The following is a 17,506-nucleotide window of genomic DNA, read 5'->3' as shown; positions in this document are numbered from 1 at the left end:
CGACTGGTGATCCTCTGACTGGTGCACTAGTGCTATCATGAGCTCCACATTTGTGGTTTTGACAACTATTGAAATTACAAAGTTTTGGACAATAATTGATGTTTTTCTCTGAGGATGAAGTTTTAACAGTTTTGCTCAGGACTTTCTTGTCATCAGGTCAAATTTTGAATTTGCCCAAAGTTGTCCAACCTGTAGCATGACTGTAGACACTCTGTCTTGTTTCACAGAGATGAGTAAAGAGACACAGAGAGGAAAGAGACACTTTAAGTCTGTTTTACCATCACAGGTACTTTCTTTATTATTACAAGTCAACCAACTGTATCAAAACTGCACGAATCTCAAAACCAGAGCACAGAAGCTCTTCCGACTGCTCTCAACGATAACTGCTTCACCAACAAATGCAGCCAGTATTACAAAAAAAAAGAAAAATCTAAAAGGCACATCTCTATTGTATTTACATTGCATACATGTTTAACATAAATCAAGTATAGAGGACACACAGTCAGTCCTAAATGCCAGTGGCTTTGCTAAGGAGACTAAACTAAAGCTAAAAATACAGACAGCAAAACACCATCGAGTCTTTTCTAAGTCACAGTATTCAAAGCTAAACGCACAGTTTCTGTAACTTATGGCTTTGTTTTTTTTATTAGGAGTCATCACTTACATGCCACGTTGCTATGGCTCATTTATTATACTTGATAAAGAAAACATATCACATGGTATTAAAAAACATAAAAAAACAGTTTTACTTTGACTCATGTTGACAGCCTCTCAGTATTTGTTCATCTGTTTCAGTAAATTAAGATTTTTTAAAGTGATAGTTTAGAAGAGATGATCTCATGTCTGTCCATGAAATAGAAACCAGGAGATGATTATCTTAACTTAACATAAAGACTGGAAACAGAGAAACAGGTAGTTTGTTGTTGTCTGTCCAAAGGTAACAAAATCTACCTACTAGCACCTCTAAATCTAATAAACATGTTCTATCTGGTTTGTTAAATCAATACAAAAAGGGAAGTAGTTGTGGGACTATTTATTGGCCGGGTGCAGTGCCTTACTGGACTGACTGTGATACTGTTAGGTTTATTCAGCAGGCAAACACACACTAGTTATGCTCATACATGCTAATATTTAAGCTAATTAGAGAAAAAAAAGCCCAAACATTTATAACACCAGGTTCTCTTATTCAAAATAGCAACACAAGATGTGTTTGTTGAACAGGCAAAACTTGCATTAATTCTCAAAAGGAAGAAATAAAATGCTAAATTAGTTCAAATAAGGTTGCCAGGCAACCAGCAGAGTCTACAGGATTAAGTCACTGCCAAGCGGCAATCTCTGGGGTTTAAAAATGAAGCCAATGCCAACAATTACACTTCCTCAAACGGCCACCTGAGGCTGGCTCCGAAATCCCTGTAGACCGTCATGTTCAAATGCCCCACTTTACAGCACAAATAAACATGTTCACAGCCTGGTGCAACGACGGTTTTGGTCTGTATAGATAATTTCCTCTTTCATGACAACTGTACGGTGAATATAACTCACCTGATTAAATTTTAAATTTAAGGCTGCTCACTTCTAGCTCCATAAATCCAAGATGACAACAGTCAAGGCTTCAAAACGGGAGTCCACAAACCAACGGGTGATGTCATGGTGGCTATATCCATTATTTATTACAGTCTATAGTCACTGCTTCCTGCCATGAAATAGTCCCACACACAATCCTCAGTTACTTTTTTCCACAGATTAAACTAAGAAGATATGAATCAGTGAGTTTAAGAGGTGCAGGTATGCAGCCTATGTTACCTTCTGTTTCCCTGTGTTTCCAGTCTTTATGCTAAGCTAAGCTAACTAGCTGCTCGCTACAGCTCCAGACTTAATGCACAGAAATGAGAGTGGCATCTATCTTCTAATCTAAGACTCTGAATGTAAGTTTATTTACCAAAATGAAATCAAATTATTCCTGTAAGATGGGAGACAAATCTGAGCCAAAGAACCGTCGTAGTCCAGAGCACCCACTCTGCTGCTTTTCCTCAGTCCAATATCATCTCCCAAGGTCAAGTGTTTACTCCCGTCAGTGCCCATCTCGTAGTCTCTGTTTTCCCCAGAGCATCTTAAAATTTAATCTTTAAGGCCGACTGCAAGCCAGAACTCCTCCCACCGCTGATGGCTGATGTATCTGATGGGCAGCTAGAGCTGGAGTCTGCTTTATATAGACGTGCACCTTAAATACCTACCACAGAGATCAAATGGGGAGATTAGATAGAGGCCAGTAGTGAGAGCCTAGTGCGGGGTTGTATATACATAGTGTGTGTGTGTGTGTGTGTGTGTGTGTGTGTGTGTGTGTGTGTGTGTGTGTGTGTGATGCAGAAAGGCCAGCGGTTGAGAATGAGTTTGAATGAATGTGTTGTTAGTAGTTGACAGTGTTTTATTTGGCTCTTTTAGTTTGTGCAGCAAAGGGAGAGAATGACCAGGGAGGTAGGGGGGGTTGTATGTTTCATATGTATGTGCAGATATGTGTGTGTATGTGCGTGTGTGTGTGTGCATGTGTGTGTGTGTCAGACATAGTCCAGGAAGACGTCAGCAGTGCTCTGCAGTAAAGGCTGGGTGGGGGCTGTTGTGCTGCAGACTGAGCTCAGCCTCCGTGATGGTGCCCTCTGTTGCTCTGGAGGACCTGGAGCGTTGCTCAGCGTTAAGTACACCTGAGGAACAACATAGAATTTAATCTTTCAGCATTTCTCAGCCTGATAGTGAACTGAGTGTGACATGTCAATTCACAATGTCATAAACACAGTAGATGCCTCAGTTCAGTGGGACATTCTGGCAGTTTTCTGCTATTTCTTCTCCCTTGATAGATGGTGACAGTAAGAAGTTGAGATGACCACCAAAGAGCTCCTGGCATACTTTCTTTCACCTAATAAGGCAGTGACCTTGATTTTATTACTTTAATACTTGAAAAAATGAACAAATATTATTTCCAAAATGTCTCAAGAATGGGGTTGACATTTTTACCACATGACTGTAGTTGTGTATAGTAATATGTCTATCACAGTGATTTACCAGTGATTCAGTATTTCCACTAAGTTGGGATACTTGCCAGCGACAGATTAAAAACTATTGGCAATAATCGATAGAGCAGAAGCCAAGATATGAATTTTAGTCTATAGTATGTATCAAGCTCCAAAATCACTGAGTCCTACATTTCCCATAATGCATTTTGACAGAAACTTTTGTTAGACCCTCCCTGCCTGTCTTTCATTACTCCATGATCCCAGGTTTGTAAAGCAGGCTTTCTTTTATAAAACATGTCATCTTAAAACCAAAATCTATAAAATCCTGATGACATGATGATGACAGGAGCAGATGATACTGTTTTCTATGCTGTGTAGTGCTGCATATGACTATAAACTGAACATGATATGAATGATCAGTGGAGTGCCCTTTTAATTAAATAAGAATGACAAAAAATTGATAACAACATGAGATGTGGGGTGTGATAGTTACCATATAACCTCAATATCCATGTTTTAATAACCAGGGACCTTTATTGCATGTAGTGACCCTCTTTCACTCTTTCACTCCCTTTGCTTCTGTATTAATGCAGTCATTATCTGATAAAGGCAAAAAACCAACTTACATTCTTGGTTTTTTCTGACAGCAGCAGTTCGGTCCTCTCCACCAGTTTCCTGAAAGACGGTCTTTTCAAAGGGTCGTGGTTCCAACAAGACAACATTATTTCATACCTGCGGAGGTGAGACCAGTGTTAGTTTCAACATCTACTGAGAGCAGATTTCACTCACACACAGATGCAGTCAATATGAAATGAAATAAAGACGTGGGTGAAGAATCCAGCTGGTGACTTTACATCTATAACACATCCAACTCATGACCTCTGATTCGTCAGCTACATGATGGCACTTTTTTGTTTTGTTGCACCTTTGTTCTGTCTGTGTGACACTAATGAGAGAGAAGAAAATCCATCTGCTGATCATCATGAGCAGCCAAAAATATAAAAAAAGAGGTGTGAATTTATTCATACAGTAGGTCACAGCGTACTAATCATAACCGGACACACACTCACATCTCAGCGGGAGCGAACTCTGGTCTGTTCATCCTTTGGCGCTCTTGGATCATCCTATAAAACGCTGAGCCCACCTGCATCCCGGGGTACGGGCTGTTACCTGAAACATGGACACACAGTATATACAGAACAGTATGCTGCAGTTTTTGAGATAAAATCTGATTTTCTAATGACACTGGTTTCTGCAGCAACATTAAGCATCACAATCAATATGAGTTTCTATGATTCAGCCGACTGAGTGATGCTGCTGCTCGGGAGCATCATCGGAGCCTCTAATAAGGCCTCAGTCAGCTCAAATGGAAGATAATAATGTCTCCGACGTTATGAAACAGATGCAACAGCACATCTCTAACTGGAAATATTACCCAGAGAGAAGATTTCCCAGAGCAGGATACCGTAGGACCACACGTCACTCTCAAAGGTGTAGACACAGTCGAAGATACTCTCAGGAGACATCCACTTCACTGGCAGACGTGCCTGCAGGAGGGAGAGCCAGAATTACAAAGGTCTGTGTTTTCACTCATAAAAACACACAAAACTCCTCTTTAAAAGGATTCAGAATGTACATGTAGAGTGTTAAAGAGTAACGCTTCTCTACAACTGAGAATAGCAGCAGTGAAGCTGCTTTTCTCTTAATTTATATCTTCTTCTAGAACTGAAACAGTCCGTTTATTAATTAGTGGATCAACAAAAGCTAAATTAGCTTTAGCTTTTTGGAGAGTTGACTGGACAAAATGAGCAATTGAATAACACCATTTTTGGCACAACTTTCTGATATTTTATAGACCAAAGAATTATTAATTCACCAATAATGAAAATAATTGTTAGTTGCAGTTTTCTTCACAACTAAATATTGTATGTATTGTTTTGGAAAAGTGTTCAAGCACAGTGAGGAGAAATATATGTGGCAGGTTTCCCCTCTTGATTTTCAGAGAGAGAGAGAGAGAGAGAGAGGAAATTAAGAAAGAAAGAGAGAGAGAAGGAGGGAAGGAAGGGAGAAATGAAGGAAAGACGAAGGAACAGAGAGAAAGAGTGACTCACGTTGCCCCGGAGCACATAGCTGGCGTCAGTGGTGATGTCTCGTGCTAACCCAAAGTCACAGATCTTCGCCACCCTGCCGTGAGTCAGCAGAATGTTTCTGGCTGCAAGATCCCTGTGGATACACTACACACACACACACATACACGCACACACACACACACACACACACACACACACACACACACACACACACACACACACACACACACACACACACACACACACACACACACACACACACACACAGAGAAGCATTCATGCACGCACAAGCAAACACAAATACGGAAATTAGCATTGACATTCTAACTGGTTTCTGCAGTGAATGAATGACGCACAGCACACACATACAAATGAAGTGAGGGAAGTTAAACTTGTTACAAACCTTTTAATCACAAAAGGCTTATTGACAGTTCTTCACACATGATAAAAATGCATTGAAACACATTGAAAGAAATTAAATAGTACAAAACAAACTCAACAAACAAATAACAGGTTTTAGTACAGTCTCAATGCAATTACAGTCTAGACATTAATATATAAAAAGCCCAGATTTATTTAAAGGAAACAAAAGTGCAGTCAGAGAAGAATCAGTCAAACAAAGGCACATAAAAACAAGAGAGCTTTTAATGCTTCTCTGGAGCCATGAGAAACTTTCCATCTGTGTGCAGTATGGGAGCTAAATGCCAACGTCACTGTCTTTATGGACTAGCGGACGGCAATGCTTACAGTGTGTTGGCCCAAAGCCAGGATGTGATTTATAATCTAGCAGCAGCACTTAAAACCTCCTCTGTACCTCAGACAGTCAAAAGTAAAATGCTTACATTCTTGGAAGTGATGTACTCCATTCCTTTGGCCACCTGGTAGGAAAAGCTGAGGAGATCTTCAGCGTCCAGAGAAAGCTCGTCGATATCGTCTAGACAAAGGTTACGTTGTCAGCTAATGATATTTGTATAGACTTTACAAGGTAAGATATACAGTGTGTTGTGTATTGTTGAAATGCATTATGGGGAAAAGGTTTACTACCTGACTGGGAAGACCTTTCTTTCTCAGAGGGACGCATGGGCATATAACCAGTACCAATCACTTCAGTGCTGCACAACACATACAAACACACATACATACAGTGAGTCTTTCATTCTGACATGGGAACAATATTCCAGTCAAATAAAACATAAATACACACCTCGCAGGCTCAGTTTGCTTAAAGACGTTGCGATAGTAACCATCACTAATTTGGGAATTTAGGAAGGTCTCTCTTTTTCTGCGCAGGAAGTTGAGGAGGTCGCCATAGCAACAGTATTCTGTGATTACCAAAATTGGGCCTGGAAGGATCAAGAGATAAAAAAAAACCTCAGTCACAGTTGATTTTTAACAACAATACAAAAGAAACAGACAAGCAAAGCTCTGATGAGAAGATGTCAGGTTGACAGGAATTTGATTTATTTGACTGAGTAAAGGGTCACGTGACTTTCTTTCTGACAGGTTGTTAATAATATGTGGGTTTAAAGACGATGTCAATATGTTGCGTTAAAACATATTGAACAAATATTCAATATCTTTAAATGAGGATTTGTCATTCCAACCTGCAACAGAATCTTAAGTGTTTCTCTCCTAATAACATATTCATGCATACTTGTGTGAAATCCAATCTAAATGCTGCATTATGATCAATTCTGAGGGCTGGACAGGTGGATAATATTGACTGACTGAGCTGTACATTTGTGATGAGTCAAACTGTATCACGTCTTGGTATTGGAGCTGGGTGGTACTGACTGTCCAGTATCTGATTTTCAGTAAAAGGCCAATAACTCCTTCGACTCACAGGTCAGTCTCTCATAGAGAACCCTGCATTGCAGAACCAATCCAGAGCCTTTAGGGAGGCCCTTCATACTGGGGCGGTGACATGCAGTTCACTACGGAGGAGAATGGGGGGGGGGGGGGGGGGGGCATCATTTCCAGTAAGGCGTGTCCTTGACAGAATGTAAGGGGTGCAGGTTTGTTAGCAGCTGTTCTCGCCACCGTTCAAGCAACTACTGTGCATTTAGAAATCCCCAGACGGTCAGTGGGCAGAGATCTCTGATTGTCTGCTACAGCGAGACTAATAACTGCTGGGCAGAGCAGCAAGTCAGCATATGTCTGTCTCATCTCAAACAATATCTACCACCATCAAAGAGAGTTCAACCACAACAAAAACTCCTCCTCCTCCTCCTCCTCCTTCTCCTCCTTCTCCTCCTCTCACCTCCGACAGTGCACGCTCCCAGCAGGTTAACAATGTTCACGTGGTTTCCGAGGTAACTGAGAACCTTCAGCTCTGACATCAGTGCCTCCTTCTCCGTGGAGTGAGCGTTGGCTGCGATGACATCATTGGGACATTTTTTACAGTGTCTCATGTGTGGCTACAACACAGTCAAAGAGAAACAGACCAACAGTCACACTTACGTTTGAGCATCTTCACAGCGACGGTTGACACGGTGTCAGCAGAGCAGAGTCCATAAGCTGTGGCCCTCACTACCTTTCCAAAAGCCCCAGAGCCCAGAGTTTTACCTGAGTGAACGCACACACACACACACACACACACACACACACACACACACACACACACACACACACACACACACACACACACACAAACACACATATAAAAACTTTAATGTCATGTACTTTGAATAATATTCAGTCTTTATTCACATATAAAACTTATATAAATATCCAAATATCTTCTAAAGTCCATTCTCAGTGTAACGTATGTGCACTGATGGTTTCAGTTTTCTACATCACACTTGTGTAACTTGCATATTGGGCCACAATTAACAAAACTACATGATGTCACAAAATCCTTCTTGTTTGTGCTCTTTGTAAACTATTCAATGTAAAAACATAGCTACACAGACTTGTGTACTGTCCTACCAAAGCGTAGCTTCTGTCGAGGAAACTCCCACTTTGAGTCATACGGGAGCTGCGTGGGGTCAATATAAATGTAGTTGTTGCCATGGATACTCTCGATGACCTTCCACTGGATTTGGAACTTAGGTTTCTGTTGAAGTTCGGAGAGCAGAGAGGTTTATACAGAGAAAGTGACTTTGCTACGTGTGACGACATGATTGTATAGCTTTATATGTTTGGCCTTTTCTCATGGCCCTTCTGTTCAATTTTAGATCGCTCTATGCACTTTAGATGTCAGACTCACGTCTAGACTCTCTCCTGATGATCCCACTGCGAATTCATAAACTAGTTCTCAAGGAGTCTGACTCATCTGAGCGCAGTAAGAGCAGCGTGCCACGAGGGTAAAGTAATGGTTCCAGATGTGATCAGAGTGTCAAAAAAAACAAAAACAAACCCTTTAATTGCTGCATGTCTGCACTTTGAATGGTTGATTGATTCATTTCAAATTCATTAGGACACATTCATATTGATTAAAAGGATCACTTTTATCTGCAGAGTATATTACTAAATGCAGCACATAAACTAGTCCAATCAGCTTCTAACTTTAACTCTAAACAAGACCGAGGCATGACTCATTAGCAAATGTGAGTGGGACCTTTGCCAAAAACTATTAAAGACTTTATTTTCCAGTAATGCAAACTGCATATCAATGATGTTAGATCACTTCAATTTAACACTGATGTCTCTGAGTTTTTCAACTGATTCATGGCTTTGAACGGGATTGATGGCCATAGATTTATGTGACATCTGAGAGATTTACAACCTTACTTTCACTCAGGTTCTAATATTTCTCCATCGCAGTAATGAAATGATATTTACGATGTATTTCTTACCTGCATGTACTTATAGAGCAGCACCACCAGAATGAGGCTGAGCAAGATGCCAGTAGCCACCATGCCGGTTAAAAGAGGGGTGAAGAGTTTATGGGGGACGATGCGTTCTGAGGAGACACACACAAAAACTTACGTTGGAGCAGTGAAGTGTAGTTACACACATACACACACACGAACGCATCCTCCTCTTCCTCCAGCATTGAGACAGACAGACAGACAGCTGCAGCAGTGGTGTTTGTTTGTGTGTTGAGGATTAGCGAGTCAACACCATATAATCCCAGCCTGCATAGTCAGCATACACTAATCTCATTCAATCTGCACCCAGTAACCAGTAACCACACACCTGGCCTCCACAGACACAGGTCAATGGGTTTCTGTGCTTATGTGTATGCATATACACCGGGTATGTCCTGATATGATGTCTCTGTGGTGTGTGTGTGTGTGTGTGTGTGTGTGTGTGTGTGTGTGTGTGTGTTAGACATATTAACGGTAAGGTACCACTGATGGAGAACAGGGTGTAGGCTTCTTCCCCCTCTGTAGACGCCACACACTCCAGCGTGTGGTAGTGTGCGTGTTCCTTGCTGACGTTCAGTCGGCTCTCCACCTCACTCCTACCAAAGGCAGACTCTGTCACCATGGCGACTTCCGGAGTCTCCCATTGGGTGGCATTGGGCAGGTGTGAGCACCTGTTCAGGGGTTATAAGGTTAAGGTCACTCTTTTAACTTTTTTCACTCTAAAGTCTGCTACTTGTTCCCGCTCTTCTCTCCTCCATCACTTCTGTCTCCCTACAACCTCATTCATTCACTAATTCTGACATCATCATATCTGACCAATGATCTTTCTGCCTGCGTTCCACGAGCCAATCAGCTCTTCTTCTGTATTCATGGGCTGATGGAGATTAACTCCACAAAGTCTTTCTCTGTTGCTAACGTCAATACTGTTTTACACTTCCACTTCCACTCTCTTTATTAAAACGGGTATCAGACTATTGATTATTGAAATTAAGATTATTATTGAAGACTAATCTGATTTTATTTTATCCGTTATTTCAAGATGACAAGTGAATTATCTCAGGATAACAAAGTTGTTTTTCTTCTGATAACAGAACAATCATGTTGAAAGAAATGAATGTTTTCTTGAAATAACAAGAGAATTATCCCATTAATCACCATTATCACAAGAAAATTATGATTTTAGCCCAAGATTAGAAGATATTAGTAGATAATTATTTAGTAAAAGTGATATTTTCTTTGTTTTGGCCAACTATCAATAATCCTGTTAGTTTTGGCGCGTTTGTCTGAATGTTAATGAGGTTATGAAATATCGACTAACTTGTTCGGCTCCCGTGAGAGTCTCATGCTCTCAGATGAAGAGCCGCACAAAACACCAGATGATGAGTCATGTTTGAGATTATTGTTACAGCATTTCATCTGAGCAACGTTAATATTCTCAGGATGTATTGATAAGAACATTTTTAATACATTTTTAAAGGTGCATTCCTTATTTATTGTTTGTTTTACAAAATGGGCCTCGTAAACATACAAACAGTGAAAACCAAAAATATTTAAAAGCAGCCAAAGAGAACTGACCTAACTTTAAAATAGGGATAGTAAACAATGAGAGAATTAATTTGTTACATGATGTTGTCGTTTATCACAATATCAGATTTGATTACATTTTGACCCATTTTTAGAAAAACAGGTTTTACACCATTGACTGTAAATAAATATAGATGTCATGACAGCTCCCCAGAAGTGAAGCCAAAACATCTCCATCCCATCTTAAATTAAAAAATGTCAAATAAATTTTTCCCAAAGATGGTTTCTGACACTTTAGGTGATTGTTATCACGCTGATGTTTGTCCAAGTGCTCTTTTTTCTGATAAGTTTGGTTTTAATCGGTTATTTGACGTTATAAAAGGGGGTGTGATGTCATGATTGAAACCTCCGAGTCTATGAATCACAGCATCAGTTGCTACAGCTCTTGTGTTCTCTCCTCTTTCTACAATTGTTCATGAATAAAGAATGAAGTAAAGAGCGAGACAAAGCATTATCACAGATTCACATCCAGCCCGTGATAATACCTGTGTATCATTTCATTAAAGGCTAAATGTAATAAAGCACATAAAGTAGCATTCACAGCCTTTTAATGACAGTAATGTGATATATTTTACCTTGTGTGGGGCAGCTCACAGAAGTACCAGGTGATTTTAGGGACTGGGTAACCAGCAGCGATGCAACGCACCTGTCCATCAACTGGCCCTTCCTGAGCGATGATAACTGGTTTACCTTATAGAGAAAAAAAAAACTCTTGTATATTGTGTCATTGTTATGTAAAGCAATGTAATGAATGTTAGAGTAACTTACTGTTGACGTATACGTGGAAAAAATGATCCACAGATGCGTCCTCATGACTGGCTGAGAACTTATAGATCCCGCCCTCCGAGCCAAGAACCCTCACTAGTCTCAGCTCGCTGATGTATCTGATAAAACAAACATAGGCGTCAGATATGTCTGCATGTCCTCGCATGTGTACTTTCAGTGGAAATTGATGCTCTGTAAACATATAGTACCTGTATTTGCGGTGGTGGATAGTGATAACACGCTCTGTGGTGTTGAGGAGTCGCTTGCCATTGTAGGACCAGTACAGGGAACTGGGTGCAGGATAAGCATCAAACTCTACTCTGAGGCTCAGACTCTCCCCTTCTTTCACATCAGCCTGGACTGGACTCGTTCCTCCTAACATGGAGATAAACCCCTGATCTGTAGAACCACAGAGATAGTTAAAGGAAAAGTCTGATAATGTGCATGTTAGTACACATTATCATTATCTGTAATGTGTTCATTTAGGGACAAGAGCTGCATATTAGCTTAGCTTATAGATGCTATGATATGTGTCATTAGTCTATTTAAAGGACAGGTTCACAGTCTGTCCTAAAACAATCAGCTGCCTTTAACATATATACATGAATATTCAGCTGTTCATATAAAAACAAACATACAGTAAATATGTCCTGTGATGTTTAATCTTTTTGGTCTGACATGCAGGTAGCAGGTAAGAGCCACAGATTGATTGTTGGTGTAAAATAAAGTATCTTGAAAAAGAAGAATCTGGTTTTTACATTATTTATGTTTTGTGTATAAATATATAAAAGCCTGCAAACAACAAACTCAGATTCAGGACACCATCAGTTTATTAGAGTTGATGTTTCTGTGACGTGACTCAGAAAACGTGATGATGATGATGATGATGATGGTAGACATGAGTAAACAGCATCAGACCATCTTTGATTATTTATCACAAACCACAACGTAGCCTGCTTCTCATTCAAATATAATGAAGTGAAATAAAATGGAAACTCAGTTTGATTATCAGGTTAATCAGAACTAGTGGACACAATCCTCACCCTCGTATTCACTCTTAAGGTTTGGTTTGTCATTTTGAATCTTATTTGAGCGAATGTGACGAGTATACACATCTTTCCAAACATTCTTCTCTGCCTAACTCATATCTAGAGCAGCTTTAATTTCTTCCTGCATAGACTGCAAATGAAAAATACATTTTTGGGGGGAAACAGGTGTCAAGTTTTAGCTTTTAATTGTTCTGACATAAACCAACTTCAACACTCACCGCGGATGTCCAGCTGCAGCGCCGTGTCACTGGTGCCTCTCTCGTTCTGGGCGGAGCAGCGGTAGGTGCCCGAGTCTGATTGGTTGACAGCTCTGATCGAGAGCGAGGTGGCGCGCTGATAACCGCGCGAACCGGACAGGATGTGTGAGGTGTGAGATTCATGAGGATGCTGCAGGACATCAGAGGGGCAAAGGTGATGTACTGTCACATAGATCCATGCTCACGTTTTTCAAGTGAGCGTGCACGTTCCTCACACTTGATTTAACGTGTTTTAAGATTATATTTCACACTGTTAACGTCACATTTAAACATTCTCAGGACTGTAGCCAGTACAAAACCCTCAGAGCTCTGGTCCACCAACCAAACTCTCTACAATTTTCTGGACATTTGAGAAAAAAAAAATCACATATTATTTATTAATTTAACTGTAAAATGATATCTCATTAATTAATTATGTCTTCTGCAAATGTTATCTCCCAAATTGTTGATTCCCTACACTGTCAGATATGTTTTTATTCTGGTTGATAATAAAAACAATCATTATTGGGTGTTTTTTTGGCTATTTTTAAGATATTTAGTCTAAAAATATTAGAATCAGTCAACATGTGTAATATGTGTATAATCATAGAATGTAAATGTTAATGTCATTAAATCTCCAGAACCTCCTTCAGTCTAAACATTTGGCTGTTTCTTGTATTGGTCATTTTGCTTTTAAAGAAAGAAGACGAGCCTGTCAGCTAAATGTGACACAATCTGTTCTGCATCAGTCTCACCGCTGTCGAAGGGAAGTTCCACTTGAGACTGAAGTCTGGGTTCACGTTTTTAGAGCTGCAGGTGAGTTCAAACTTCTCTCCTCTCCTCAAGATGACGTTGTTTTTCTGGGACAGTGTGATGACTGGAGGCACCTCTGGAACTGGATCAAGAGATGCAAAAATAAGTTTATTATAACTTAAACCAGCACGTTTTCATGAAAACCCTTCAACTCTCTCATCATATTTGTTTTCAAGGCTTTTTCACTTAATAACAGTCACAGGCTCACTTGGGTCACTTAGGTCATGACCTTTGCACTTCTCACTGTTAGTGGCATGTTATTTACGAGTCTGAGATGATTTGATTGTATTGTATAGTATATATATTCCTATGAACGCTGTGAATCAATCTGGATTCGCTTGTGTGCTAAATGTCTAAATCATAAATCTAAATGCATGTAAACTAGTTTTTTCTCCCGGAGCGATTTCATTAAAATGCTGCTGAAACAGAGTTTGTCAGATTGATACTGAAGATGAAAAGACTGCAAATAAATAACTTGTTTGTCTGCTGTTATAAAAGACCCTCAAGGGTGTGTGACTCTTGTGGGACTGTTTGAAGGCACAAACACACGCACTAATGCATGTTTACACTCATGTGACTATGCGCACACTTGCAGTATTTACATATGCATGCTCTTGCGTGCCCAGAAAGTGGATGATTAATTTCCTAATAACTGTCTCACTGACGTCACTTCTTCAGTAGCCGTGTTTGACGAAGGCTGCGTTAATTCTATTTACCCCAAACACGCCCTTCATGCACCGTTACAAAGCTTTATGCAGTATGGGACTCCTCTAATCCCTCTAGTCCTCCCTCTCTCCATCAATCAAAAGCTCTCAGTCAAAAGGACACAAAAACTCCTCCCAGCTTGTCTCTGTTTAGTCCTCTTTCCACTGCAGACCAGGCTGGAACGGCTGAAGCAGAAACATGATCAGTTTCCACCTGAGCCCACTTCAACAGTTTTTATGGTTCATTTCATATCATAAACTGAGAGTTAACAGTTGAAGGAGGCCCTCACTGCTGTAGCTGCCACTAATCCCTGCCAGGATGCATATGGTCTTTTAAAGATCCCCCCCCCCCCCAGACATGTTTTATCATTATTCATAAAAATCCTCTGCTTGCAATAATTAACAGCCTGACAAGTTACCTTGTTAAAAATCCTTAAAATGGCATCTACTCTCTTCTCCCTCCTTGAAAAATTCAGAATCTATGAATATGTAAATATTTTCCACTTAAAAGTTTAACTGCAGGACACAAAATGTCTCTTATTTCACAAGCAGCTGTTAAGGTTGTTACTCATCGCTTCACTTAACTACTGAGAAACAAATACTGCTATATTTGCTTAATGTTTTCCTGAGGCAAAGACAAACGATCTGGCTTCACTTTGCAGTGAATAATTACTGGATGGCTGTTGTTTGGTTGAAAAGGTATATTTGAACAGAGATCATTTACTGTAAAGACGACTGGATCCTTTCATCCTCGTAGCTGTACATCTGCATTCATGCTAGCAAAGCTCTGCCACATTCAGGAACAGGAACCATAACTTTGGAAACACGGATGTAGGGCTGCAACTAATGATTATATTCATTATTGATTCATCTGCTGATTGTTTTCTCAATAAACTGATTAATTGTTTTGTCTATAAAATATCAGAAAAATAGTGAAAATGCCTGTTATAATGATGTAGAGCTCATGCAGACGAGGCAAATGTTTGAGAAATGACTAAAACAATTATTATCAAACCAGCTGCTGATTCTTCTTCTACTAATTGTTGAATATCTCTCATATCTCTTACCTAGTCGTACATCCACAGTGTACTTGCACGACGTCACCTTGTCTCCACCGAGCCTCCCCACACACACGTAACAGCCCTCAAACTCCTTGCTAGCATTGCTGATGATGACGCCTTGCTGCAGGTCGCTGCGGTAACTCATACCAGAGGGCAAAGGTCGTCCATCGCAGGTCTCCAAATCCAGGAGGGTGACCTCAGGGTCGGTCACAAGACAGGGTATGGTGCAATCCTCACCTTCACGCACCAGGATGATGTTCACCATGGTGCGCTGGAAGGCATTCTGGGGGTCTGAGGGAATCAGGTTTGGAGAATTAATATCTAGAGTCTATAGATGGACACATGTGCTTCATCCTCATCCTCAAACACCACCCACCTTTCACGTATACATAGATGGAGCTGCGTTCCAGTGTGCTGTTGTTGATGCACACGTAACGGCCCATGTGGTAGGCTTGAACCGCCGGCACTTTGACATAAGCCACTCCGCCCTCCTCCATCTCTCCCTCCAGTCTGCGAGCCCTCTCCCACTGCCACCTCAACCTGGACGGGGCGCCGGACGTTGTGGCATTGTTGTGGCAACGCAGCTCCAACTTCCCCTTCTTGGGAACTACTATGTGAGGCCCGCTGGGGGAGATGACCGGCTGGCACCAAACTGGAACAGAGGAAATCAAGTATGGTTGATGTATGGATGCTGTTTGGTAAAAATGAAGCATAGGAGGAAAAACTGCTGCTACCATCAACACTAATGTAGATGAATGACCAACTCTAGGAAGAATAGCAAGAAAGAGATAGAAATCAATGAAAAGAGCAAAAACAGGATAGAGCAGAGCAGAGCATAGAATAGAATAGAATAGAATAGAACAGAATAGAATAGAATAGAATAGAATAGAATAGAGTGCCTAATGTGATGGTTAAATAGGATGTTATGGTTGGCACACAGCCCCTAAAGACAGAGTGCTATCTAACCACCATGGCTCAATCAATAATTATGAGCTGTCTACCAGCTGTGCATTAAGACCCTTAAATCCATTCTCTTAAGATGAGTAAACTAAACTAACGTTTTCTTCTACGGTTAACCCCCACCAGCCAAAACCCCCCCCCCCCCCCCCCCCCCCCCACTACCCACCCCCCCCCCGCACTCTCTCACACACATGAAAGGCGCCTTTTTAAGTGCAGGATTTTCATGTGATTGCTGTGCCTTCAGGCCTGGCAGCGCTGAGAAAAGCAAGAAGGAGAGAGAGGCGTGTGTTTCATATATCTGACTTTATGTGGTTTAAGCAAGCAAGTGGTTCCGTGGAAACCTGAAGCTGTTACATGACTAAACACAAAGCAATCAGCCCAACATCGGGAGCTGCTGGATGTCAGGGTGTGTTTGTGTTAAAGGATGTGTGTGTGTGCGTCTATCGGATCCTCTGGTTCTTATTGTTCCTTCTGTTGCCGTGCCAAAGCGCACAACCTGACTCCTTTTTTATTTCGGTTAGATAAATAATTAATCTACACACACACACACACACACACACACACACACACACACACACACACACACACACACACACACACACACACACAGACAGACACACCTGTTGCCGGCCAGGAGAGGCAACCCACAGGCATCTGCTACTCACCTCGACTTGGTGGTTATGCAAATGAGTCATGATATGATCTGTAGATCTGTAGACTAGAGCTGGCAGGTTGGGCTTCATGTAAACATGAACCACGTTTCCACGGAACAGTGTGGAGACTTTGGCTACTCTCCAGTATCAGAAACATATGTGTATGAAAGGCTACTAAACATGCGCAATGATGAATGCTGCATTTCTGGGCCACCTGAATAAGTCCAATTAAGAGCGAAATAAACCAATTTGGACACAGTGAAAGCATTTAATTCATCTGGAAAGATATAATATGATAAAAATGAATCGTGGCAATATAGATTCTGTACTAATATCACCATCATAAAGTATAATACAGTAAGATCTTTAGAGGCGCACTCAGGTGTAATAAGGTATCATTTATGGAACTAATGTGAGGTAAATAAATGATGTAAGGTACAGAGAAACAACATGAGTCACTATAACAATACTTAAACAACATTATAATCATTTCTGGAAGGTTTCTTACCTCTCAGTAGGAGCAGAATAAAATGTGATGCAAAAACAACCCAGTAGCACCTCATGATTGGGCAGTTTTTTTTTAAGCGTGTCCCTCTAGTCCATGCGTCTCAGGCGCAGGAAGAACCATCCTGTGCTTCAGGAGAAAAAGAAGAAAAACAAACAAACAAAAAAAAAACAGCCTTAGCAGATCCCATCCACCGTAACACCCAGAACAGGTCCCTGCACTGTAGTGAGCGCACAAATAAAAATGATCCTGGAAGCAGCGACTCC

The 17,506-nt window shown here is 40.8% G+C and overlaps 1 protein-coding gene across 2 annotated transcripts; it reads right to left on the bottom strand.

Annotated features, from left to right (window-relative positions):
- Positions 1-287: 287 nt before the first annotated feature.
- Positions 288-17,506, bottom strand: kitb (KIT proto-oncogene, receptor tyrosine kinase b). Of its 2 annotated transcripts, XM_042423031.1 has the most exons (21): positions 17,244-17,506; positions 15,499-15,774; positions 15,129-15,413; positions 13,300-13,439; positions 12,527-12,695; positions 11,469-11,658; positions 11,263-11,378; positions 11,070-11,184; positions 9,394-9,581; positions 8,896-9,002; positions 8,027-8,153; positions 7,559-7,663; positions 7,359-7,469; positions 6,303-6,441; positions 6,143-6,210; positions 5,941-6,032; positions 5,120-5,242; positions 4,444-4,555; positions 4,079-4,178; positions 3,635-3,740; positions 288-2,699 (listed from the first exon to the last, which is right to left on the bottom strand). In XM_042423031.1, the coding sequence occupies exons 1-21, from the start codon at positions 17,296-17,298 to the stop codon at positions 2,556-2,558; spliced, it is 2,868 nt and encodes a 955-aa protein (XP_042278965.1). In that variant the 5' UTR covers positions 17,299-17,506; the 3' UTR covers positions 288-2,555. The 2 variants fall into 2 exon arrangements, with proteins under 2 accessions (XP_042278965.1, XP_042278955.1); XM_042423021.1 differs by lacking the exon at positions 17,244-17,506 and having other exon boundaries at positions 15,499-15,902.

The sequence above is a fragment of the Thunnus maccoyii genome, chromosome 2 (assembly GCF_910596095.1).
Source record: "Thunnus maccoyii chromosome 2, fThuMac1.1, whole genome shotgun sequence".
Classification (NCBI taxonomy): Eukaryota; Metazoa; Chordata; class Actinopteri; order Scombriformes; family Scombridae; genus Thunnus; species Thunnus maccoyii.
The sequence above is the reverse complement of the archived record's forward strand: the minus strand, read 5'-3'. Positions and strand labels throughout refer to the sequence as shown.

Bases quoted from the DNA above. Each gene is read 5' to 3' on its own strand.
- kitb (XM_042423021.1), bottom strand. From the start codon at position 15,859: ATGGTAGCAGCAGTTTTTCCTCCTATGCTTCATTTTTACCAAACAGCA. The intron at 11,379-11,468 runs GTACTATATGTT...TTGTTTTATCAG, and splicing joins ATCCACCACCGCAAATACAG to ATACATCAGCGAGCTGAGAC. The intron at 4,556-5,119 runs GTGAGTCACTCT...TCCCTCCTGCAG, and splicing joins GCTATGTGCTCCGGGGCAAC to GCACGTCTGCCAGTGAAGTG.